This window comes from Antechinus flavipes, chromosome 5 (assembly GCF_016432865.1).
Source record: "Antechinus flavipes isolate AdamAnt ecotype Samford, QLD, Australia chromosome 5, AdamAnt_v2, whole genome shotgun sequence".
Classification (NCBI taxonomy): Eukaryota; Metazoa; Chordata; class Mammalia; order Dasyuromorphia; family Dasyuridae; genus Antechinus; species Antechinus flavipes.
The window spans coordinates 288,010,044-288,037,465 of record NC_067402.1 but is presented as its reverse complement, the minus strand read 5'-3'; the positions used below and the strand labels follow the sequence as shown (position 1 = coordinate 288,037,465).

General features: G+C 46.2%; 1 protein-coding gene across 2 annotated transcripts in view; it reads right to left on the bottom strand.

The window, feature by feature from the left end:
- FAM83F (family with sequence similarity 83 member F) overlaps positions 1 to 19,799 on the bottom strand; it is a 36,849-nt gene extending 17,050 nt beyond the window's left edge. For both annotated transcript variants that reach the window (XM_051962067.1, XM_051962066.1), the window contains exon 1: positions 19,256 to 19,799. In XM_051962067.1, coding sequence (XP_051818027.1) covers positions 19,256 to 19,741 — 486 coding nt within the window. In that variant the 5' untranslated portion in view covers positions 19,742 to 19,799. The remainder of the gene's footprint in view (positions 1 to 19,255) is intronic.
- Between the last annotated feature and the right edge of the window lie 7,623 nt (positions 19,800 to 27,422).

Below are 27,422 nucleotides of genomic sequence, written 5' to 3'. Positions count from 1 at the left end.
GTGAATTTGAGCTGCCAGTCACTCGGGGAAGTCACCGGGACGATAAGCTCACTGGGAGGCCCACCAGCCTCCCGCCCCATGTTTTAATGCTTCTTGTCTGGTGTTCTCATTGAGCTTAGGGCACATCTGGCTTGCTGCTACAAAGTCAGGCTGGGGGCTGATGGGAGCTTCCCTTCTACCTGCCTTTTAGTATTAATTAAACAGCCCAGCTCCACCAATTCCCCCTCTGGGCTCCTTAATTACTATCAGATACTAAAAATAATCTAAGTCCTCCCTTAGCGCCAGCAGCGACTCTCCTTCCATGTTTCCCATGAGCCTGCTAAAGCCCTCGAAGGCTATAATTGTGAGATCAGCACCAGCTCCCCAGTGGACAGCGACCACAGTGTCCCCCCCCTCCAGTGACAAAGGCAGCAAAAGCATTTATGGGGCCAGTTTACCAATCCTGTCCGTCCAGCTACTTCATTTAGCAGATGGGGAAACTGAGACCCTGAGAGGGGGGGGGGGTCTTCCCAAAGTCACGTGCAATTAAGGAGAAGGCAGAACCTGAATTCAAGTCCTCCAGCATGCTTTCCATTACTCCACAAAAACTCCTTTTTACAGATGCAACAACTGAGGGAGACTCCAAGACTAATGTCATATAACTAGGGTCACATGGCTGGCAAATGGGCTTTAAAGCAAGAAAGCCCCTTTCCCTTTCATTTGTCATATTTTCTAAGGATCTTTCGCTGCACTTGAGGCACTGCACTTAGCTTGCAAAATGGCTCAGCAGATGGAGCACAAGGACCCGAGTTCAAATTCTGCCTCAGATAGTAGCAGCTGGATGACCCTCGGCAAGTCACAACCTACCTGCCTCAGTTTCTTTAATCATAAAAGGTGGGTAATAACCCCCTCCCCACCCAGGATTCTTGAGAGGATCAACTGAGGTAACATTTGTAAAGTGCTCAGCATAGAGCCTGGCATACAGTAAGCATTTAATAAATGCTCATTCACTACCTCCTTGAACTAGTGTGGGAGCAGGGGTAGCAGAAATTTGGATCTGAAGAATCCAAAGTCCTGGCAGGATATCTTTGGGTAAATTACTTCATTAACCCTTTCCTCTCCCCAGCCTCAATTTCCTCCTCTGTAAACTAGGAGGCTGAACTCAATAACCTTTTAATATCTCTTCCGGCTCTAGACTTCTGACTCTATGTGTGGCCATGGGCAAGCATTTTCTCTCAGTTTTTTATCTGTAAAAAGATTTCAGAGATCTTTTTCAGTTTCAGATCTGTCACTTGCCCAAAGTCACCATAGGCAGTATCAGAGGTGAAAAATGAACTTGGGTCCTCTTGATTTTTGACCACACAACAGGGTGGAATGCAAGAATCAGGTCATATAGCATAAATCAAACAATGAACCGACAAGCATTTATTAAGCTCCTACTGTATTCCTGATAGGAATTGAGAATATAAAGGCAAAATTGAAACAATCCCTGCTTTAAGGAAGTTACACTCTATTGGGGAAGATAACCTGCCCAGAGTCTGGCACACAGAAAATACCTAATAATTGTTGAAATAAATTGAATTTCAGACTCAAAAGCAGGGAAGGATATTGTGCTCATCATACAGCATTACCAAAGAATTATACAGCATTACCGAAGAATTACAAGACACTCTTTTAGAAGCTGTATGTTATTGTGTCTTCTCACACACAAATGAAGTCATTTGGACTTAGTCACGGATCTGTTTTCTAGCTCTGGCCAACCTTCCTTCAGCAACCTTCCCATGCCCCACCTTTCATTCTTAATGCAGGAAAAGACCTTTAGAAATCATCTAGCGAGATCCCTTTTTACAGAGGAGGAAACTGAGGCTGGGAAAAGGGAGTAGAGGTGGTGGAAGGACTAGAGTTGTGCACAGGGAGGTGGGATTAGTGGGAGATAAGGCCTGGGCCAGTAGTAGATTAAAAGGGAGAACTGGGACTTGTTTAAATAAACAAAGCCTCCAGGATTGGCCATGACCAGGAAAACAAGAGTTCAGGGTCATAAATTGTTCTTCTTTGTCCCACTGGGGAGGATGGGATGACTGTATGGCAAGAAGATGGAGTACTGGGTGAGCACTAGACATTTTTCCTTGGAAATCAAGAATAGGACAAGTTTGCTGCCCTCTGAGAAGGCCCCTGGGTCACAGAGATATCACGAAGGGACACTGGCCCCGGGTTTCAGAAATAAATTATTTCATAGATAGCCTATGAGAGCTCCAAAGAACAGAGCTTGCAGCCTGTTCTATTATTGGATAGGTCCCATATTGTACCTCCCTGTAACCTCCACCACTGGTCCTTCTCTCTCTGGGCCCAAGTTTGCTTCTCTGTATAGTCCAGCAATCCCTTCCTCTGTATTCCTCACAGGGTCTTTGTAAGGTGGATCTGAAGGCACAGCCTTTTATGAACTACGGCATGATGGGAACAAGCCAAATTAGAGGATCCAGGCTCTGAGTTCCCTTTTAGCTTGAGAGTTACAATTTTAGGATCCTAGGACTCCTGTTGGGCAAGTCCTTTTATCTCTATGACTCAATTTCCTTTTCTGTAAAATGAGCAGAGTGGACTAGATCAGAGTTTCTTAACCTGCAGTCTGTGGACTTTTAAAAAATATATATCTTCACAATTTTCTAAATTATTGGCTTCTTTTACCAACATATATATACATATATACACACATATATATATATATATATAATATATTCTCTCAGAATAATGTTCCTAACTGCATAAAATAATACATTTGTATATATACATATATATTTGTAAAAATGCATATTATTCATTAAATGCATAAATAATATATGTACATATATATTTATACACACACATACACACATATATATATTTTTATGCATTTAGGAATATTATCTGGGAGCCCACCCACAGACTTTAGCAGAACAACTTCCAGAGGGGGTCCAGGCCACAAAAACCATGGAGATCTCCTCCCAAGGCCATGGTTAACTCTGACTTTAATAGCCTATGACCCCACACAGTTAAAGAGTTCAGGGAAAATCCATTAGCAAACATTTATTAACCACCGCCTACGATGGTAAACAGGAAGTTTTTGAGTAGCTTCAGAAAACCCATTTGGAGTTTTCTGGGCAAAGATCCTAGAGGGGTTCCATTTCCTTCTCCAGCTCATTTTACAGATGAGGGAACAGAGTTTGTGACTTGCTCAGTGTCACACAGTAAGTGTCTGAGGTCAGATTTGAACTCGGGACCAGTGCTTGTAATTGTCCCAGGCGTGAGATACAAACTTATAAACAAGTTCACTTTTGCACTCGAGGAATTTAAATTAAACTGAGGGGGACTACAACAGAGTCGGAGATAAGGAAACACAACTTAGGTTAAGTTGGAAGCCATGCTTACCTCCTAGTCCAATACAGATTTCCCAGCACCCCGAGTACTCCCTGCAAATCTAGACATGTCAGGAAGGGTTATGATTCAGTCGCATCTTCCAGGCTTCCCCAAGGCCAGTGACGTGAAGCATCAAGGTTTGGTTGGCCGCCAGTTACAAGGGGAGACATACCACCCATGATCCCCGAGGTACAGAAAAACAAAGGGACACAGCCGGAGTTGGGCCCACATCAACAGTTAGCTCCAGTCCTGGGGGCAGGGAGGGAGGTCCGGGCAAGTCTGGCTGACTAAGCTTACCCTAGGCCCGCTCTAGGAGGAGCCGCCCTCAAAGGACTTTCTCCAAAGGTAAACTAAGTTTACTAAAGCCCTGAACCCCAATCCTATCTGGGAAAGCTAAACAAACTCAAAGAAGCATTCGTTGAGTACCTACTGTGTGCCAAGTCTGGGTCTAGGACCTGAAGACAAATGAAACAGTTCCTGCCTTCAGGGAGTTTGTAGCCTATCGGATGGAACAATATGAAAGCAGAGGAAGAGATAATGGCAAATCTGGTGCAATTTGGAGGAACGGCTCCAGGTTACCTTCCACTCACCTGCAAACTGATCTTCCCAAAGCTTAGACCCGACTCTGTGACAGGATCACTATCCATAAACTCCAGTGGCTTCTCTGGAAATCCTACGCCGGCATTCAAAGTCCTTCATGCTCCCTTGCCTTCCTCACCTTCCCTTCCCCGACCCCTCATGCATCCTGGGATTTAGTGGGTGGGCTCTCCGTTCCACTCACAACTCACTCCGTCTTTTGACTCTGTCTCTTTTGCTCGGAAAACTTGCCTCTTCACTCCTGACTTTTTCCAAGTCTCCTCCAAAAAGCTGTTCCCTAACCCTATAAATACTTTCTCTTTGTTGATTATTTCCAACTTATCCCATCTCTAAGCTTGTTTGCACATAGCTCTTTGCATGTTGTCTCCCCTACTGTTCTGTTAGCTTTTTGAGAACACAAACTGTTCTTTGCCATTTTTTTTGGTAGCCCCAGGACTTAGCATAAAGCCTGACACATTACTAAATGTTTATGGGCTAATCTAGAAAGTGATTAATAAATGCTCGTGGACCGCTCATATAGTAGGTGCTTAATAAATGCTGGTGGACTGCTTCTACCCCTTGCAAATAGTAGGTGTTTCCAAAACGTTGGTGGAATTGAATTCCTTCCCTTTTGCTGATGGTCCCAGTCTCTTTTCCTTTGTCAGGCGTGCTCCCCACACTTCAGTCCTACCCATTTCGAACGCCAGCGCCTGATGGATATGACAATACATTTTGAACAGGCCTCTGAGCTCTCCTGAGACAGTCAGGGCAGCCTCCAGGAGCAGTCTGGGCTAGAGAAATCCAGCCCCCAAGTGGAAATCACCTCCCCTTGTTCTGTCCCAGTGAGTCATCCCATTAACCCCAGCTGTCAGGCAGTAGGTAGTGCTGATTACAACCCCAGCCTGGAGCTCCAGATAGACAGACATTGGCAAGCAGATGTTAATTGTGGGGAGGGCCAGGCATCAGCCATTTTATCTCCACAAAGGAAAAGAAATGGTCCCCTTCCATTCTAGAGAGTCCTTTCCTTTATTATTTTATTTTATTTTTTAAAAATAAATTATTTTCTTCCATTCTAGGAGAACTAATTCACTGCCAAGAAAACTATTGATAGAGAGAGAAATCCTCTCAGGTCTCTTTCATGGAAGAAATAAAACTCATTTGTAAGAAACATATATTCAACAATACACATGGATGATGAGGAAGAGCTTGAAACTGTAATGTTTTTTTTTTTTCTTTCCTGAGGCAATTGGGGCTAAGTGACTTGCCCAGGGTCACACAGCCAGGAAGTGTTAAGTGTCTGAGGATCAGATTTGAACTCAGGTCCTCCTGACTTCAGGGCTGGTGCTCTATCCACTACACCTACTAGCTGCCTTGTTCTTTTTTGAGTGGTTAAACATTTGTCACAATCTTTTCTTAATTTTATTTTTTATTGATAGCTTTTGAATTCCTCTCCCCTTCATTTCCAAACCTATTCCCTTTGTCCTCCACAATTCTGGGAGTTATTCCTTGTGACAGAAAAATAAAAAGGTGAGAGAAGAAAAAGCATCTCCAAAAAAAAAAAAAAAAAGCATATGGGGGCTTGCCTAAGTAACAGAGGCAGAATTGGAACCCAGATCTTTGGCGTTCAAAGCCAATGCTTGCAGCTCTGGGTAGACTCTGCAGTGCCTACTAGCTCTCAATTCATTAATTCTATGACTCAAACATTTCTCCTTTTTCAGGGACTTCAGCTAAGCCAGCTTTAGCCCCAGCCTCCCCTCTTCCATAAAGCCTTCCTTGACTCTTGTGACCCCCACATTGAGCCCCCACAGTCTTTTTTGTGGCTGGTTCTAACCGCCTGGCCCTGGCGTACATATCCTGGTCATTCCCTTTGTGGGCTTATCTTAGAAAGAGAATGCTATCACATCACAGCCAGGGGAGATAAAGAAATATCTAGGTTAAGCAAGGGAGCCATTGTAGGGGAAAAGGCTTCTGGTTTCTGGGAAATGCTGAGCTTCAGTCACTGCCAGGATATACGTGCAGGAGAGAATTCTGGTCTAAGAATGTTGGCGTTACCATTTACTGTATACAGAGTTACAGATAGTGAGGGAACTTCAGCCCAGAGGGAACCCACTGACAATGTCTGGTTCGGCTCATCTCCCTCTCACTCTTCCTGAGAAGTCAAGGGGTATGTGACAACTTGTGTGTTCTACTTGAAACAAGAGATAGAGTAAAAGAAGTGTTTACTTAATAATAGCAAGGTGCTTCTACTTAGCACATGCTCAGTGTGCTGTAGGGATGTAATTGTACCAAGGTATTTAGGGGCTGAGAGACCTGGAAATAAAAGGGTTACATCTTTGACCATCCAAGTAGGGCCCTGCCTCATCACTCCTCCACTAAGACCAAGGCCTCGGGCTGGTCCCGAGATCCTCCAGGGAGTTAGTCCGGACAGGACATTTTGGCGCCCCAACTTGGGGGCTCTAGAAAGCACAGTACATAATGTACTATGTGACCCTGGGTACCTCATTTCCCCTATTTCCTCATCTGAAAAACAGGAACAGAAATGCCAACCTTGACTTCTTGGAAAAGTTTTTCCTGAGAATTAGACAAGCGCTTGTAAAAAATGAGGATATTTATCCTGGAAGAGAGAAGACCAAGGATGGGCAGAGGGAGAAGAAGTGAGTGAGCTTTGAAGGGATAGGACAACTGTCTTTGAATGTCTGAAAGACTGAGTTGTAAGAGAGAATGAGAGGCAAAGGAGGGAGGGGTCAAAGGGCCCAGTTTCAGCTCCAGGTCTCCTAATAATGAGAACTGTCCTAGCTAGAGATAGCGAGCTCCCCGTCCTTGGAGGTCTCCAAAAAAAGAATGGATACCCTTGTCAGACATATTACAGTGCCGGGCTTCTTAAACTTGCGACCCCTTTTCACCTGACCCCAGGGTCATAGATATATAAAATAGGTATACAAATCAAACATTTCCTGGAAGAAAACCATAATTTTGTGATTCCTACATTTCAGTTATGAGAGTCCACATGGGGTCTTGAACCCCAGTTTAGGAAGCTTTGGTTTAGTGGAGATGGCTTTCAGCTGTGGATTAGTAAAATCCACTTTCCAGATCTCAGGCTGTGAGATGATGGATGTGAATCTGAGAGTGGGGAGATGATGAGCAAGGAAATGGATTCCTGTCTTAGATTCGGTCTCTAGCTGCATACTTTGGACCAGTCAATCAGCCTCCAGCTTTGGCTTTTCTCAGCTGGAGAACAATGGAAGCCGGACCAGCCAATCTCAGGGGTCCCGGTGAGAATGTCACCATTCGGCTCCTGCCGGGACTCCCCCGACGAGGGTCTGAAGCATCTGAGGTGAGCATCCCGTCCCTTCCTTCCTGGATCCAGAATGATGGACCGGCCTGGCCCTGCTGGAAGTCCGCCAGGAATAGGGGGGAAGGCACCCCCTCTTCCCAAGCCTTGTAAGCAACAGTTTCCCAGCTGTTTGTAGCCAGGTTACATTATTCCAGGTTCACTCATGAGATATAATGAAATGCCTGCTGTAAGAACAAGCCTACAGTTCCCAGGGTGCCCTGGCTCTGGGAAGAAGCTCAGAAAAAGCTTCCCAATCCGGCGATCATTGATTCTACTCTTCTGGATTGTGTCCAAAGGGTCCCCACCCTTAAGGAGATTGGGTTCTACTTACAGTGCATGGGTGGAGTGAAAAACAAGAAATAATGCTTGAAGAGGAAGGGATCAACAAGGAAGAGACCCAGGAAGGCTTCCTGGAGGAGGTAACCCCCCTGAACTGACCCAGATAGCTGAAGGGCCAGCGTAGAGATGATCACTGAAGTCACGGGAGCCAGTGGATAACTAGGAGAAGAGAAGGTTCCGCTCCATTTCCAGTTCTTTCACACTCTAAGGTGAAAGGAGTAAGCTTTGAGGTGACTGTGACCTGTCTAGCAACACACAACCAGGGAAAGGAAACAAGATTTTATGAAGTGCCTACTATGTTCCAGACGCTGTAATTAAGCCCTTTACAAATGTCTCATTTATCCTCGCAACCACTCTGGGAAACAGATGCCACTATTATCCCCATTTTAGAGATAAGAAAATTGAGGCAGACAGAAGTTATAGTAAGTGTCTGGGGCAGGATTCGAATTTAGCTCTTCCTGACTAATCTTAATGAGCTTCTAGTACAGATTTGGTCCCCTCGGGGAAGTCAGAAGCCGTGACTCCGGATTCAGAGCCAGTTCCTTCTCCCGAGGTCAGTCACATACTGCCAGCGTTAAATGGGACAGGAGCAGAAACTTGATTGTGTGAGCAAATGAAGGGTTGCCAGAGTTCTGAGAAGGGGCCATGAGAAAAGGAAGCTCTGGCTGGCTCAGGACGTCTGGGCCCGAGGACTTGGGGAGCAGGCGCTGGCAGGGCAGGGTTCTGGGCTAGGAGCCATTAACCAGCTGAGGGAGGCTGGCCCGGGGCCAAACCCAGCTGCCCTTGGGCCTCCTTCCTTACCCGGTCTGTGCCGCTGGCCCGGTCCAGCTGGGCGTCGGGAGAACAGCCGTGGCTGTGCACCGTATGGCCTCCCTCCCAGCTGGGGCTCCGGACTGGCGGCCCTCTCTCTATGCTCTCCCCTACATCAGACCCTCTGTACGCGCTCCCTGTTACTGGAAGGAGAGCTGCCGACGACGTCCCGGATGGCTGCCCCGGGCAGAGCAGAGCGAGGCAGAGGGCGGCTGCCCCAGCTCGGGGTCTGTCTGGGCTCAAGGCCGGGGAGAAGTCGACAGGAACTCAGCGATCCTCTTGGGCCCAGAGAGAGCACCCAGCTCCCTAGCTGGGCCTGGACAGAATAAAAATGTAGACAAGATGAGACTGGGGGACAAGGAAGGAGTGAGGGAAAGAAAACATTCCCTTCTTCCTGCCCCCCCAAATTATCATAGAACCTCAGAGCTGGGCATGTGGGGCAGCGAACCCCAAGAGCCTTGCATCCCCAAGTGTACCCGGAACTTCAGGTACAATGAATAGGATCTGGGTAAGAGGTTCTAACTCAGACACTTAGCAGCTGGGCGGCCCAAGGCAAATCACTTCTCCTGCCTGCCTCAGTTTCTCCAACTGTAAAAGAAAAATAACTTCTGTTATCCCTCGCCCACAAGGTTATGGCAGGGACTGAAGGACAGAAGGTGCTTTCTAGGCCAGCTGCAGTTATGATCCAAGTTGTGCCCAAAGAGATTCCCTCCCTCCTTCCCTCCAGGAACCATTCCTTGCCTCTGTTCCTTTGCAGAGGCTGTGCTCCCGTTCCTGGAATGCACTCCCTTCCTTACCTGGGATTCTTGGAAAGCCCAGTTTCCTTCCAAGTTCTGTCCCACCCACCTTTCCTAAACCCCACTATTGCCTCCACTTCCCCAAATGACACTGTCTTTATTCCGTAGACACTTAATGTTACAGGTCTCCTCTTACAGGGTACAAGCTACTTGAGGATAGAGAATACGCTGGGTGACCCTGTTTTGGGCGTGGTTTGCCATTTCCTTCTGTTCTTTGTACAGATGAGGAAACTGAGGCAAGATTAAAGTTAACTTGCTTGAGATTAAGCGCTTTGCACAGCTAGTAAATATACATGTCTTTCCTGCTTCCAAGTCCAGTGAGCCACTGTCCTCCCCGGCACATAGTAGGTCTTTAATCAAGGTGTGGAGATGGACCGGGAGTTGGGAACAATGGACGGTCAGCCCATGGGGTTCAGACAGAATCCACATGATGCCAGTAAATGGAGAGAAAGGTCCTCAGAAGACCAGATAGACTTCCTGGGATGGACTTAGGGAAGAATAGGGCCAGGGGTTATCTGGCAGAAGAAGGTGTGGTCCAATGTCAGGCTCAGGGCCACGAGCTCCCACAGACCAACAGGGAGTCTCCTGGAGACCAAAGCCACATCTCTAGAGCCGTCTTGTCTAACTGATAGAAGGAGAAATGACTTATCCACTATCACTGAACCAGAGGCTCATAATTCTTAGAGGGGACGTCACAGAGCCCATGTCTTCTCCCTCCTCCATTTTATAGAAGACACTAAGACCCTGGGGAGGGAGGAGAGAAGAACAACCTGCCCAAAGCCTCATGGGCAGTGAGAGACAAAGTATTCTCTCATACCAGCCTCCTCTGGCTCCCTGAGGATTCTAGATCATTTCTTCTCCAAAGCCAAGGACAAGAGGAAAGTCCTGCTTCGATTCCCTCCTCGCTCTTGCCTATCACGGATGATCTCTAGATAGCCCCCTCCCCAGAAAGGGCTTCCTGCTGGCCTGGTCACCCTGTGGAACGGGCCCGGCAGGAAGCTCATTCTCTGGCACTGGCTCACGTCCTCTCTGACTCAGCTACCGCCTGGACCCTCACATCCCAGCCTCGGGGCTCCTTCCCAAGACAATAGTAGCTCTGGAAGAGAAACCTGAGTTTCTGAGTCAGCCAGAGGCCATCTAGGCCAGTTGAAACAGAACGAGCCAGGGGGCTTTGCCTGAAGACCTTCAGGGAGGGGGAACATGCTGGCTTCCCATCCCCTCCTCCCGATCCCTGCCCGTTCCACTCAGGAGGAGCTCTAATTATCAGGAAGGTTTAGCTCAGGGCAGGTCCACACTGGCCCCTTAGCAACACCTACTTATTGTTCCAGTCGGGACCAGAAAACAAATCGGATCCTTCCCCAATAAAAAGACCTTTTGGACACCGACATTCCTTCAATTCTACAAGTACAGTCATAGGTCCAGAAGAAAGGACCTCGCCCGTCCAGTCCAACTTTCTGATTTAAAGAGGAGAAAACTTTGCGATGTGCCCAGGATCATGTCGATCTGTCAGCAAGCTGTCGTCAGCCCGTGCGTCTGTCTCCTCTCCCCCAAACCTCCCCCTCAGCGTGCAGGGGCTCAGGCTTCCATACCCCTTCCCGGCAGTCTCCCTCCAAGCTCCCCTTTCCGTATGGTCTCTGTCAGTAAGCTTCACTTCTACCACAATGATCAGATCTATCTATCGAGACAACTGGGGCCTGGGATCACACAGCTAGAAAGTGTTTGAGAGAAGATTTGAACTCAGGTCCTCCTGACTTCAGGGCTGCTGTTCTATCCGCTGCACCACCCAGCTGCCCCTCATGTTCAGATATAGAAAGCAAACACGGTCACGGATCACGGAATCTGACGTCTTGCTCTCATCACATTCAGAGCAGCCTTCCCCAAACCCCTTAGGGCAGCCCCTTCAGACAGGTCCTGGTGACAGAGCCCACCCCTCTGTGGGGACAGTCGGAGCTAGTGGTCCCTGGGCTCCAGGGGGAGAAGGCAGAGAGCTATAGAGACCTCTCCTTCTCTCAAGCCAGGAGCCACCTGGGAGACAACACCCTGAAGTCTGAAAAGCAGGGGCAGGCTGGGACAGGATCCTGAGCTCCGCCTTAAGACATTAAAAAAAAAAAAAAAGACAAATACCAGGTATCCTGTCACTGACCTATGCAGTGTCATCTGTGCCGGAACTGCCTGCTTTTAGGGCCACTGCACTGCACGGGGTCTAGGAGTTGCCTGTGGGCTGATTAGGGACTCAAAAAGTGAAATATCCCACGCTGTGATCCACACTCAGTTCCCATAGTCCTCTCTGGATGTAGATGGCTCTCTCCATCACAAGTCTATTGGAACTGGCCGTTAAATATACACTACAACGTATACTTAGAAAATGAGATGCAACGTGTACGCACAGTGACTTTGTGGGGGGGCAGAGTGCCAGCACTGGTGACCCTCTGGAAGCTGCTTGGAAGAGGCGGCACATCTGGAAGGAAGCAGGTGCTCATTCTACAATATGGTGCCCACTGCCCTTGCAAACCTGACAGAAGCTTCAGCTTTCGTGGGCAGCTCCCCAAGACCTTCCTGGTCTCGACAGAAACCCTATAGTTTTTCTAAAGTACTTTACACGTATTGAGAAGGAAAACAGAAGCCTAGATATAGAAGCCCAGCCCAGGCAATGGCAGGATATTTTTCATCAAAAAAGATTAAATTTAAAATGACAGAGTGCTTTAGAATGTATAAAAAGCGATTTCCTCATATCAATCCAGCAGAGCTATAATGCCCATTTTATAAATGGAGAAACTGAGGCTCCCAGAATCCAAATGTTTTGTCCAAGGTCACATAGTCACAGCTTCTGATGCCCAATGCTCTTTCCGCCATGTCTTGCCGTCTAGCACCCTTTATGCCAAAGGAAGGTTTTGATGATGAACAATGAGGACTTCTTGCTCCTTGAGGGAAGGTTGGCCATATTCTACCTCTGTCTCCCCATCCTCAAAGCCTTGTTATGTACTATGCCTAACACAGCTGTGCAATTAATACCTATCCACAGACTTTCTGGCAAATTCACACTAAACTGCGTCGTGGAGACGGCCAGAAAGATGCGACCCCCTTCCTCCTTGAGCAAATGTCAGGGAACAGCTGGCCATCCAGTCAGTCTGAAAGGAAGGGTTAGTGGATGACGATAAGGTGATATCAGACCAAGGAGGGAAGTCGGTCTCAACCTTCCCTCTAATCAACTACACTTGGTCTTAAGGACCAAACAGAGAAATCTGGGTTTTATCCTAGGGACAAAAGGGAGCATCACTATATCGCAAGATCAGCCGAGACACCTTGCCACTATCACGTGGCGCCATCGTGGGAGCTTGGGCCAGCCAGTACCCTCCCCGCCCCCTGCCCCTGGCCACAATTTCCTCTTCTGTAAAATGGGTTAGTGGCTGGAACAAGATAACATTAGTAAAACACTTAGCATAGTGCCTAGCATATAACAGACACTTGTTCTCCTCCCTGTTCTCTCCAAGTTTGAGGCTAAAAGTTATTTTTGGATAGAACCCTATTTCTTTCAAAGGAAGGTGGTCTGCCTCTTTGCCATTCCTATATTCCTTCCAAATACTTTCTCTCTTGATCTTTGTCTGTCTGCCTCTCTGTCTCTGTCTTTCTGTCACATCTCTGTATGTCTGTCTGCCTCCCCTTGCTCCCAACTCTGCTCTCCCTCATCTTCCAGATTTTTCCTGGCTATTTCCCACCAAGTCCCATCCCCAAATTTGCCAGACCAATGTCCCAGGCTATCAGGGCTCTCTCTGCTTTCTCTTCAAGTAGGAGACCTTCTGGGTAACATATATGAATTTTAGCAGGCCATAATTCAAAGAAGAGGTCTTAATGGTGGACATTGCAGGAGTCCTAGCAGGATTACTGACTTGCTTTTACTAAATACTTCTTATATACCATGTATTGTATTCAGTATTATGGGAAATGAAAGAATAAAGCCTCAGACACTCACTTGCTGGGTGTCCCTGGGTCAGTCACTTCACCCTGTCTGCCTCAGTTTCCTTATCTGTAAAATGAGCTGGAGAAGGAAAAGGCAAGCCACTCCAGTATTTCTAGAAGAGTCACACACGACAGAAATGACTGAACAACAAAGTATAAAACACAGTCCCTGCCCTCACTGTGCTTATAGTCTATTGAGAGACAGATGCACATCATAGACAGTCACGATTAGTGCAGGGTAGTAAGAGTTACCCATCCTGAAAAAAGTGTACAGTGGTCCTGAGAGGAAGCTTGGGGTTGGATTTGGAGCTGGGAGTCTGGGTTCAAATTGTAGCTTTGCCACATATTAGCTGTATGAGCATTTATTTACTTCCCTCAGCCTCAGTTTCCTCATTTATAAATATAAAGGGGTCAGACTCCATGGTTTCCAAATGTCTTTCCAGATAGGATCCTTTAATATTCTACTTGAAGGTTCTAGTCTGTTTGCAGTTGCTTTGTTCCATTTCATCAGCTTGTAAAGCGTTTACCAACCCACTTTTTAACTAGCCTGGCCTGGCCTGCCCTTGGGCCACTGTCGTCCTAGCTTCCAGATAGGGTGGCACAGAGAGCAGGGGATTTGACATGAGTGTGAGTTCTAGCAACCAACTGACTGATTTTGTGACTTTGGGTACTTCTTCTCCCAATTTCCACATTTATCTTTTTTGTGTGTGTGAGACAGTTAGGATTAAGTGACTTGCCCAGGGTCACACAGCCAGGAGGGGTTAAGTGTCTGAGACCAGATTTGAACTCAAGTCCTCCTGACTTCAGGGTTGATGCTCTATCCACTGCACTACCTAGCTGCCCCCCAATTTCCACATTTAGAAAATTGGGGACGGACATACATGTATTCTCTAATCCCCAGGATTGTTCAACCCCAAAGATTGTTCCTAAACGTCAGATTTCACCTGCATAGAAAGCTCGCAGATTAAGAAACTTCCTCTGGCAAAGCAGAAATGTGCAGTCTTAGGGAGGAGAAGGGTCTTACCCAGAGTCCCTCATCAGGGCAGGTCCCATCAAGTCTTCCTGGCTCCGACCGGCTCACTGTCCACTATAGGAGGCTGCCTTTCTCTTTTAAACCACAAAGCTCTATAAATACATGAGTCATCCCAGCCCTCGGCGAAGTGAGCCTTCTGTAATCATCTCTTCCCCTGGTTTCCCCAGCCAGTCCTGCTCAGCCAAAGGTTCCCTTCAGAAAACACCCTATCACGATACACTGGGGTTGTGTAGGCTCCCAGATCTAGGGCTAGAAGGAGTCCTAGAAACCATCTAGTCCAACCCTCTCATTTTAGATGGGGAAACTGAGGTCTAGGAAGGTTAACCTGCTTGCCCAGGTCCACATAGCCGCTAAATATCAGAGCAGGAGTCACAATAATTTAAAGTCTTTTCATTTCCAAATCCAACACTCTCCATTGAGCCACAAAAATTAGGCCATACAAGTGTCAGAAGAGATTCCGGGTCAGAGGAAGTGGTATTTAACCTGGAAAAGAAAAGATTAAGAGGGGCCCACAATAGCCAGCCACCTTCAGCTCAAGCTTTATCTCTCTCAAGATCTCTGCAATTCTGTAATTTGATGGATAGAATGACGCCAAAGCGAGCAGAGAAATCTCTGGTGGGCCAAATGACTACAGATATACAGAATCCTGGCGAGAAAGTACCTCGGGAGCTATCTAGCTCAAATCTGAACAAATCCCCCCTTGCGACAACCCACAAATTGTCATTTGGCCATTCTGCTTGAATAATTCCAGTGATGAGAAGCTCACTCAACTACCTAACAGAGCAGCTTACCAGGGGTCAGCTCTGCTGCTAGAAAATTCCTTTTCTTAAGCGCTCAGATCTTTCTCTCTGTAATTTTTATCTATAATTGTCTGTCTTTTGGGGTCAAATGGAACAAATTTAATCTCTGCTATATGAGAATCCCTCAGATCTTTGAAGATGGAAATTACACCTCCCACTAATCCCTCTCTTTTTCACACTATCCCTCTCTAGTTCCTCCAGTCATTCCTCGAAGAGTGTAGTTTCAAGTCTGCTCACTTTTTTTGTCATTTTTCCCCCAGTTCACCCATCTACTTTAAATGTGTCTCCTAGAACTGATTACAACACTCCAGATATAGTCTGGCTGGGGAGGGCCCAGTGAGATTATCACTTCCTTATTTCTTCTACCAATGTGATCTTAGGTAAAGCCATTTAAGAGTCAGAAGGAATACCAGGCCTGGAGTCAGGAAGCCTGGGTTCTAATGTGGCCTCAGATGAATTGTATGACAGTGAGTGGGTTAAGTCATTTGACTCTGAGTCTCAGTTTTCTCATCTGTAAAATGAGGGGATTAGACTCTAGCTCTAAAACTATAATATTCCTTTGTGAGAATACTTACAATGATTCACAGGACTGATATGAGGAAGAAAATCTGTAAATCAATTTGTGAACTATAAATCGTGAAAAGATAGTGTGAAGAGAGAAAAGGAAGAGCCTAGTTTAACTCATGACTATATTAATGAAATCTAGGGTCCCTTTGGATTTCCTGACAGCCATTTAACACTGCTAAATTTGCATTCACTAAAACCTAAGTCTTTTCACATCAACTGCTTTCTAAACATACCTTCCTCTATCTTATATTGGGGTGGCTGATTTTTTGAGCCCAGGTGCAGGACTTTACATTGATTCATAAAAAACATAAAATCCAAGTCTTTTTCATACCAGCTGCTTTCTAGACACATCTTTCCCTATCCTATATCTGGGTAGTTGATTTTTTTTTTAAATTTTGATTTCACATTTGATTTTTAACATTGATTGATATGTAAAAAAAAAAAGGAAAAAAATCTTGACTTCAGGAAGAAAGGATGGTTCATCAGATGAGTATTCTCATTAGGTTCCTAAGCTATCTTGTTTATTCTCCTCTTAAATTCCCCAACTCTGTAAAAAGCTCATGATGATGCTTGTAAAGGCGAAAGGGGATGCTTTTCCACATTCCTTCACCTACCCTACACACCTTAACTCTGGGTCTAGCTTAAAACTCACCTTTTCTGCCTTTCCATTGGGGAAAAGGCCAATAGAAATGGATATATGATAGGAGGAAGGTGAAGAAGGATTTGAGAACAAGTCCTTCTACCCCATTGCTTATTCTATCAATACACTGTCCCGCCCCTTCCCTTTCACCACTGCTGGTATCAATATTCTCCATCTGGCAAGACTGGAAGAATGCTGAACAACTCCTTATTCAGCCCTTCCATAGCCTGAACAATAAAGATAAGCAACTTCCTTTCTTTGAGTGAAAAGGAAGAAGGAAGAACTCAGATGAATAGACCCAGGAGACTAGGAAACCCCACAGGTAAGAATGGCAGAGTAGAAAGTCCAGGGGACTCCTAGTTGGGAGATCGGGTGCAAGAGTAAGCACTGAAACCATGACAAATTGGATTGAGCAGGGGTTAGTGATGGAAAGGACCCTAGGGATCACACCGGGTCAATTCTCTCATTTTACAGAGGAGGGCACTGAAGCCAAAGAAAAGGGAGTGATCTTTCCCCTTATGCTACAGTTTGTATCCTGGTCTCCTGTATACAGTAGATATTCAAATATATCTTGATGACCAGAAGTGAGTTGACACTTTAGTCTATTTTTGTTATAACAGCGTTTTTAGCCAAAATCTCAGATGAGTTCTTCGTTCTCCTCCTCCTCCCTCAAGAACTGGCATCCTTGCCCTGGCACTGGTGTCGAATCCAACCACTCCTGGTGCCATTTTTCTCATTGTATCCCGGACCCGGTAAATACTCAGTCCAGAAAGACCAGATCCATTTAGCTCAAGGCTGGGTCAGTTCCAATGTCATCCTCAATCGCTGCCCTGGGAGAACTTCCCAGAGTCCTTTAACCCCCTCCAAAGTTGCAGGTAAAAATCAGATCAATCAATCAAGCATTTCTAGAGAGCTGTTCAGACACAAGGGGGCCCGATTTCCTGTATAGCCTCTGCCACATACTGGCTGTGTGACGTGGGCAGCTCTCTCTAAGAGATACCCTCAAAGTACAAGTTGTATTGGGAAAGGGAGCTCCTCCATCCACAATGAAATCCCATTATCTCTGTACTGGACCCAAAGACAAAAGAGATCCGTTCTACTTTCAACCATGTACAAATATAACATAGATATAAGCCACAGAAAAGGTAATGGGGGAAGGAATAGGGAAAAGCTTGCTGCAGAAATTACTCTGGAAGATAGCATTCTCAGAGGTGAAGGGGAGGAGGGAGATTGTTCCAGACATGGAGGTCAGCACTGGTCTGAGGTAGATTGCAGGGCACAAGAAAGGGAAGAACTTGTAAGAAGACTGGAATCGGGTCATGAAAAGCTTTAAGTGTGACATTTTTATTTGATTGTAGTGGTCATAGGGAACCATGGGAGTTTATAGAGTAAGAGAGTGACGGTCAGATTTTTGCAATGGAGACTAATATACCAGTCTAGGAATGGAAGAGGAAAAGGAACACTGGAGTGAGAGGGACAGCTGGATTCCAATCCCAAATTTCCCAAATTGGGGTCAGGAGTGGAAGATCTCTAAAGGACTTTAAAATCCTTTCTAGCTCTAAGTCTGTGTTTCTTTGTATATGTGAGTACAAGTAGAGGGAGGGAGAAATACAATTCTACAGAAGGAAGACTCGTTCCAGACAGTGAAGGGTTAACAGTTCTAACCAGGATCTCCCCCACCCCCACAGAATCCCCGGGCTAAGTCCATCCCGGTCAGGTGGCCTGAGTAACAAAGCCAGAGCCCACCCCTTTCCTCCCGGAGAGGAAACAAAGCCATTCTCCAAGAGCCCCACCTCCCAGAACCCTAAGGAGCTTTTTCCACAGGACTTCGTCCCTATAGAAAGACAACATCTCGGGTAAAGCAGGTCTGAATCCAAAGGTCAACTGGGGCTGGACAAGGAAGTGGATCCCTATTTGGGGAGTGAGGGCCCAAGGTCTCGACCTCCAAGAGGAGTTTTGCAGAGGCAGCTCCCCCCAACCACCTCCACCCTACGGGTGGTCTCCCAGGAAGGACTCCCTTTTAACCAGAGGCTAAGGTCTCCGGCTGTGGCCGGAGCTTCCCAGCTCATCCTCTACTTGGCCCCAGGGTACAGTAGCTTGGGGGTGGGGCCTCAGCTGCAAAACACACCTACAGAGGTGTGGCTAGTCAACCAAAGTGGCAAGACCAGGGCAGGGGAGGGGGGATGGGGAAAAAGCAAAATAACTTTTACTTGGGTAGTTTCAGGGCCGGCTTACCCAGCATCCCCCTCACAAGTCCCGTGAGGAGGCAGTGCGAATATATTTTCATCAATAAAGAGATGAAGAAACTGAGACTCAGTAAGGCAAAGTGACCCTCTGATGGTCACCGGGTCCTGGCGGGTCCCCCAGGCAGCCCAAGAAGGAGACAGCCCCATCCCACTCCAGAGCCACGTTGGAAGTCAACCCTAGGGGTGGGGACTGGAAGCTGGGAGAGGCGACTGCTGTCAGAATCGGTCTGCTACGTGTGCAGAGAACTAGGTCAGGAGATTCAGACAAGCTGGGTTCAAATCCTCCCGCTGCTACTTATTGCCGAGAAGCTGGCCGCACCATCGCACCTCTGGGAGGGAGCCTCAGTTGGCTCCTCTGTAAGAGGGTTGGAGCAGATGCCCCGGAGTGTGCCCAGAATCCCGGGAGATCCATCCCCTGCGTAACTGCACCCTGGCCACTTCTCCGTCATTCTAGGCCGAATGGCCCCGGGCCTCTTCCAGCCTTGGCCCTGGGGAGCTGGAGAAAGTCGAGAAACTGAAAGCTCTGCAGAGCTCTGGTGTGTGGGCGGCGAGAGGGCAGGGCTCGAGGCCCGGGAGCTGCCTCACAATCTATTTAGCACGCTACCTGCTGCGCTGGCACCGGGAAGTCGCGGCTCCCTTTGGGCCTGCTCCACTGGCCCGGGGGTTCTCCGGGGCCCCTTCCAGTCAGACTGCAGGGCCCATTAGGGGCTTAGTCTCTTGGCCCTGTGGGGGGAAAGGGGGAGAGTTCCAGCGTGGGGGCGCGGGCTGGAGCGGGGAGGGAGCTTACCTTCTGCGCCTGCTGGATCATCGTCCTGACCACCTCCTTGAGGTGGGGCGCCTTCTCCTCCTTGGGGGGATGAGTGAACAGGGTGACGCGATTGACGCCCCGATAGTAGCCGTTGTCCGTCCAGCCCAGGTCGAGCGGGGGCACCTCGGTGTCCGAACGGTCGGGCCAGTAGGCCAGCGAGGCTGCGGGCTCGGCGGGGGCAGGGGCGGGAGGCGGGCCCTTGCTCCTGCCCTTGCCCTTGCCGGGGCCCGGGGCCTGCACCTCATAGGGGCGCCAGTCGGCCCGGAGCGCCAGGCGCTCGGGTTCGGACAGAAAGTTGCGCAGCCGCTCCTTGGCCAGCAACTCGTGGTAGGCCGGGTCCCCCGAGGCCAGCAGCGCCTCCAGGGCGGTCCGCCGCCGCTCGCAGTAGTAGAAGGCGGCCTGCGCCTCCGTCACCTTCTCGTTCACGTGCGCCTCGTCCAGGCAGCCCAGCTGAGACTCGGCCATGACGGCCAGCGGCTGGGACGCTCCACCTGGCTCTGCTCCGGGCTCCTAGAGCAGCACCGCACCTGGGCGCCCACGGCGGGACGGGGCGGGGCCGGGGCAGGCCCCAGACTCACCTGGCGGGAGCCCCGCCCCCGGCCGGCCGCCGCCCAATCCTGGCGGGACAGCTTCGGGCCCGAGAACCAGCTGAACCGCCCCCCTGATCTTCGCGGCGCACCCCGTGCGCCCAGGGGCGCGGAACGCGGAGCGCTGTCCGGGAAAGGGAGGTGGCCTGCTCCGCTCCTGCTAGCTCCCCTCCTCGGGGAATCCCCAGGCTTTCCTGAGAAAGAGGCGAAAATGTGCTCAGAAGGAAGAGCAGATCCCTTTTATGAAATGTTAGAACGGGGTTCCGAACTCCCCTCCGAGATCTCTTCCTTCACCTCTGGCCGTTTGCGATTCTGATTTGGGGCAACGAGCCTCAGTTTCCCCATTTGTAACTAGGATGAAAGGAGGAGGCCTGAATCATTCCTGCGGCCTGCTTTATTCAGTCACAAGACATGCAACCACCTTCATTGAGCAAAGTCCGTCTTTTTAGAGCCCTGAGCCAGGGGAAGATAACACAGAACTGAAATGAAACGTGATCCCTTCTCACCCAACTTTCGGAGAGCGAGACACATGTTGCTCCAATACACAATCTCGATCCTCTGTTTCTTTCCATTGGCAGATTTGTGGGGGAGGAGAAGAGATGGGCTGAGTGGGGTATTCACAGGGAAGGTCGATGAGTGCTTAGAGTGACTTTCTTCCACACTCGACCACGCTCTCTGGTCACTCTGGGCCTCTCCAGCACCACACGCCTCTGGGCAGATCAAAGATTAGCTGCTGAAATCGATCAACAAGTATTTATGAAGCACCTACTATAGGGAGGGGCGAGGGCTAGTCCGGAAGATTCATCTTTCTGAGCTCAAATGTGACTTCAGATACTTCCTATCGGTATCACCCTGGGCAAGTCACTTCACCCTGTTTGCCTCAGTTTCCTTATGTGTAAAATGATCTAGAGAAGGAAATGACAAAGCACTCCAGTATCTTTACCAAAAAAAACCCAAATGGAGGTCATGAAGAGTCAGACACAACTAACAACAAAAATGAGTCAGATGCTGATGATATTCTTTCAAATAGCCTAATTTCCCAGTTACTTCAATCTAATCAACCAGGATAGTTGATTTCCTCATTCCAACTCAAACACACCTGAGGATGATCATACCCTTCTGCTATCATTCACAAGTATCTACTTCCTTATTTTAAAAAACTGAATTTTCTTTATCCAATAATAATATTTCATCTATTCAGTTCTCCTCATGCCCTAATTTCGCATTTTCTTCAATCTAATCAACCAAGATAGCTGATTTCTTCATTTCACCTCAGCCACACCCAAGGATGATCATACTCTTGATTTTGACTTGTGAGAGTCTACTTCCTTATCTTAAAAAATGGAATTTTCTTTATTCAATAACAATATTTTATCTTTCCAGTTCTCCTCCTGCTTCACTCTTGTGTTCCCCATGACCTACAACCCCAACATTGGTCAGTGTTCTCCCAGGCTGTCACCTCAGTTCTAATGACACTCTCTTCCCTTCCAAGTCTAGACTTTTTGGTGAATTGGGTCAACTCTGAACTATTCTTTATACTCAAATCCCTTGTTCCCTTGCAATTTCCCCCTCATTCAGCCTTCTTCTCCCATTTGCCCTCTGCCCTCTACTCTACTATTGTAATCATATTCTGCCTGGACTCCCTACCTCAGGTCTCTATTCCAAATCCATCCCTCACCCAGCTGCTGAAGTGCAGATCTGACTGTGTCAGCAACACCCTCAACGCTCTCCACTGCTGAATTCCAGCAGTTTTTCTGTCACCTGTTGGATTAAACATGAACTTCTCTGTAGGACATGTAAAGATTTTCACCACCCGGGGCCTTCCTACTTTTCCCCTTCTTTTACAGCTTATTCTTTTGTTATTGTTATTTTTTTAAAGCTTTTTATAGATGGATAATAATTTATGAATAATTTTTTTCAACATTGACCTTTGCAAAATCTTGTGTTCCAAATTTTCCCCTCCTTCCCTCCACCCTCTCCCCTAGACAGCAAGTAATCCAATATATATTAAACATGTTAAAATATATTACATCTTATTCTTTTGCATGAACTCTATGATCCAGCCATCCTGGCCAAGGATACTACAGTGACATCTTCCAGCTACATGTCTTTGCATTAGCTGTGCCCCTTGCCCAGAATGCTGCTTCTAAGAATCCCTGGCTTCCTTTAGAATTCAACTCTAGGGTCATCTCCTCCAGGAGGACTTTTCAAGTCCCCCAGGTGCTAATACCATTTCCTCTAAGGTTTTCTTTCATTTACTCCCATGTACTTTGTATGTTCCGATTTGTATATCTTGTTCCCCCATAGAATGTAGGGTTTTTGAGGGGAGGAACTATTTGCTTTGTTTTCTATCCCAAACTAGCCCAGTACTCAATACAAAGCAAGTGCTTAATAGATACTTTTTGATTGATCGACTGATGGAGTATAGAAGGACAAAAAGGAATCGGTTCCTACCCTCTAAGATCTTATACTCTATCGGGGGAAACAACATAGACACATAAAATTGTACACAAAAAAGGCAAATCCAAATTTCAGGAAAGTCGACATCCCCGATGATATCACTGGTTTCTTTGAACAGGAAGGACCACCACCAACAAAAGGCATAGGACAATGCAAAGAAGACTGACTCGGGTTAGAGGATTTAGGTTCAAATGCTATCTCTTTCCTTTTCCACCTGTGGGACCCTGGGTAATTCAGCCTCAGTAAGGTGAGAAAGTTGGCTAACTGGTTTCTGACTTTCAGCTCAAGATTGATGACTTGGCTCAGATTGACCTGGGCTATCTAATGTCCATAGGATGAGGGCTCTGGGACAAGGCTGGTCTTTCCCTCATAGTGGGAAACAGTCCCTTAAAGCATAAGATAGTTCATAGAATGCAGGATTCAATTCTTCGTGTGCTTAGGGTTTATCTGACATTGGAGACTTAACCTCTTTGGACCTCATTGTTCTCCTTTGTAAAAGGAGGGGATTAGACTCAAATGCCTCTAAAATCCCTTCCCACTCAGTCAATGATCCTGTGCTCCTCTTGCCTTACTTTGGCAAAAATAAGGTAAAGGATAATCTGTTCTGTCTCTTCAGTCCAATCAATCCATATTCTGGGAGTGGAGGACCCTAGGGGCTCTCAACCCAAAACTTTTCAGCACCACAGATTTCCCCTTTAGAAAACAAAACAACAAGAGGGGAAAGTAGAAATTAAACAAACAAACAAACAATTCTACTAATCACCACCTGAAAGAGATCCTACAAGGAAAATCTACAGAATTCCAAATTCCTGTAGCCGAATTCTAAAATTCCCAGCTTAAGGAGAAAATATTATGAGCAACTAGAAAGAAAAATTTAAATTCAGTGGAGCCACAATTAGAATCATACAAAACACAACAGCAGCTATACTAAAAGACCATAGGTCTTGAAACACTATATATAGAGAAGCAAAGGAACTAGGGTTGTATCTAAAAATATTATACCCAGCAAAGTTAAGCCTAATTCTGAATGGGGAAAAAAGGATATTCAATGAATTGCCAGATTTTCAGGATTTTGTTACAACCCCCTCCCAAAAAAAAAACCAACCCAAAATAACTCAAAACCTGAACTTAAAAGAAAATTTTGATATATAAAAGCCAAGAGAAATATATGCTAAACATCAAATACTAATTACAAGACCCCCCAAAAACCAAAAAAAAAAACCAATCAAAAACCTGAACTTAATAGAAAATTTGATATATAAGAGCCAAGAGAAATATATGCTAAACATCAAATACTAATTACAAGACCCCCCAAAAACAAAAAAACAAAACAATCAAAAACCTGAACTTAATAGAAAATTTTGATATATAAGATCCAAGAGAAATATATGATAAACATCAAATACTAATTATAAGAGACTCAATATAGACAAACTCTTTACTTTTTATATGTGGAAATGTAAACCGTGTCTAAGATTGTCATTAATAATTAGGCAGTTTGAAAGAAAGACTGGGGTAGGATCAAGTATGATGTGATTCTAAAAAGTAAAATCATGTAGGAAATGGTAAATTAAAAAAAAAAGTAATTGTGCTAATAAGAGGAAAAACTGATATTGATGAGTTAGATGGGGGAGGAGAGCTGGTAGTTAAGGAATCCTACTCTCATCAAGAATGGGTTAAAATGGGAACAATACATATATATCTAGAAGGATATAAAAGTCTTCTAAATTCAGAAAGAAATAAGAGGGTGAGGAAATAGGGTAAGGGGGAGTGGTATAAGAGAGTCTGTAGATGAATGGGAATTAAAGAGGGAACAACATATATATTTGGAAAGCTATAAAAGTTTTCTAAATTGAGATAGAAACAGGAGGGCAACAGGAAAGGGATGGGGAGAGGAGAAAGAAGGGATTACCATAGGGTAGAACAGGTTAAGCAATATCAAGGCAAGGTAGTTGGTAGAAGTAAAGAAGAGGAATCAGGAGGGATAGGAAATAAGAGATGTATACAAATATAATAGTAAAGATCAGGAGTAGAACTTGCTAGTTAAAAAAAGCAGGGATAGAAATCACAATCTCAGACAAAGTTAAAACTAAAATAGATTTAATCAAAAGAAAAAAAATGGGGAAACTATATTTTATATCAACTATATTAATCAATATTGTTTTAAAGTATTTAAAATTGAATTATTGCTGTGGTGTAAGAAACGATGAGTTGGTGGAGTGAGAAAATATGGAAAGACTTGGACTTATGAAAGATATATGTTGCACATATATATGAATGTGTGTGTATATATATGTAATATAATATCTATATATGTGCGTGTGTACATATATATGAATGTATATATAAATATATTCACACTTAATTGTAGCCTTCTTGGGGGGGGGGGAGAAGGGAAGAAAAGAATAAAGAGTACACAGCAGAGAACAAAGGAAAACCTACAAGAAAGCAAAGCAAAGCAAAGATGGACAGCTCTGAACACAATGCATAGTATTTATTAAGTAGGCTTTCTTGAAATAAACATTTATTGCTTTATATTTTGAATCTCATGTTCTGCTGTGTACATAGCAATTTTTTCAAATTTAAGTTTAAAATAAATACATGAAAAAAAAACCCCACAGTACATGGGGCTGCTGACTAGCCTTCCCATTTTAATTTAAAGCACGTGTGTATTTTCAGTAATAGAGGCTGCCAGAGGACTGATTACTATATTAGTGTTTCAAAATATGTGTTTGAGCTGGGAAGCTACAACACATACAAACACACACACACACACACACATAGACACACACACAGAGTCTCAGTCTCTCTCTCTCTCTCTCTCTCTCTCTCTCTCTATCTATCTATATATATATATATATATTCTCTCTCCATATATATATTCTCTCCCTCTCCCTCTCCCTCTCTCTCTCTTTCTCAGCCTCTCCCTCCTTCCTCCTCCTCCTCTCTCTTCTTTCTCTGTCTCTGTATCTACCCCTCTCCCTACAGTGGGAGGAAGGAAGAAAGTCAAACGATCATAAGTCTAGATCTGGAACGTGTCTCAAAAGCTATATAGGCCAACCTCTCACTGGCAGAAAAACTGAAGACAGGAAAATTAATTACCTGAGCTCACATAACTAGTAAGTGACAGAAGGGAGAGCTGCCTACAGATCATCTTATGTCAGATCCGGGGCTCTTTTAATTCAGAAAATGTTTATTGAATTCCTGATTTGCAAGGCACTGGGTACATAATAGCCCTGAGGTAAAACCTGCCTTTAGAGAACTTAGATGCTCCTCTGCCTACCTCCTATGGGTTTCCTTTCCAGCAGAAGATGGTAACCTTGGTGCGGATCATTTCCCTTGGGAGTGGATCAGTTGCTGGACTTTCCTGGCTGGCATATTGATTCCTTATCTGTTATCGAGAACCGGACTGGGTCTTAGAAGTCACCTTGCCCAGTCCCTTCTGTTATAGAGCAAAGATAGTCCCTGCCCTTAAGGAGTTTACATTCTAACCTAGCTGAGTCCTTGGCTATAGCCCTGGGACTCCGCTCTATTCCCTATTCCGGAAAAATAAGCCCCCAGCTCCTTGGCTGGTTGAGCCGCTCCTGCCTCCGATTTCCCCAGAGCCAGGTGAACTGGCTATGTAGTAATCTTAGCAACTTCCTGATTGCAGCATCTTCTCTAAGGTGGTCTCTCCGGAAAGGTGACACGTCTCCCAGGGGTCTTTTCCGACGTCCTCCTCCTCCCACTCCCAGCCTCCTCTCCGCCTCAGCTGCCTTCTCTAGCTCCCCAACCCCCACTCCCTTGGCTCCTCTCCTTCCTCGTCCTGGCAATTCAGGTTGTGTGTGTTCGACAAAGCTGACACCTTATAGTTAACACTAATTGTAGCTGGGCTCATCTGCCGCGCACGCTTCTTTCCGCAGCCCTCCAGTGTAATTTGATTCCCTAAATAGCCCACCTCATGTTACAGCTTTAAATAAGGTTCCCACTGCGGGCGGGGGTGGGGGAGGTTGTCCCCCTTTGTAGCAATTAATGTCACAAGCTCCTGTTATAAAACTTTTGGCGCTCTGAGTCCCCCAGTGAAATCTTTTGCTTGAAGGCATTTACATCTCATTATAGCTACAGAGGGGCAATGTCCTCCCGTCTTCACTGAAGGGAAGCATTTAGATCTCAAGGTTGGAGAACCCCCCCATTTAGAGCTACAAAAAATCTGGGAGGCCGCTAGTCCGAGTGCAGCACTTCATCTGATCAGAGTTGGCCATTTTGCCTTTCATAATGTTGTCTAGTTCTTCTCTGATCATAAGTTCTTCTCTTCTCCCAAGATCCGATAAGTAAATTATCCCTTCTTGTTCTAATTTATGGTATCATCTTTTATGCCCAAATCATGCATCCTCTTTGACCTTATTTTGGTTTGGGGTATGAGATGTAGGTCTATGCCCACTTTCTGACTATTTTCCAGTTATCCCAGCAATTTTTGTCAATTAGTAAGTTCTTATTCCAGAAGCTCCAACCCAGCATTTAATAGAGCAGGAGCCACAATGCATGTAACCCAGCAGTCCATAGGAAGGAGAGGAAGGGGAATTGGACATGGCGGGTATGCCATGGCTGGTCCAGGTCAGAGGGTATCATCACAGGCAGCCAGCCACTGGTTCAGGGAATGGTTCTAGATTTGGCACCGAAGGCTCTCCCTGTAACTAGCTGGGGGACTCAGGCTAAAATGCAACATTTCTGATCTTCAGTTCTCTGAGGAGGCTGGACAAGATCTGAGCTGGCTCTCCATCTATGATCCTGACAACTCCCTCCCTGCTGCTCTCACCTAAAATGGTGGTTCTGATATAAAATCAGATGCAGGTCCACAATCCATGCTTACTGAGTTCCTACCGCTTCTATTTATTTAATTGACTTAACATTTCTATGTGCATCCTGTGTGCTAGGTGCAGAGATGGGAAATTGAAAATGAGGTGGATGCAGCCTCCTCAGAGCCTAAAATAAGGGAGCTGCACCTAGGGATCGATGAGCTTCCTCTGAATATTCCAAATCTTCTACTTCACTGAAGTGAGGGGAACAAGCACTTTAGAGGGGTATTTGACAACCTTAATTGTATTAGCACAGATCACAAG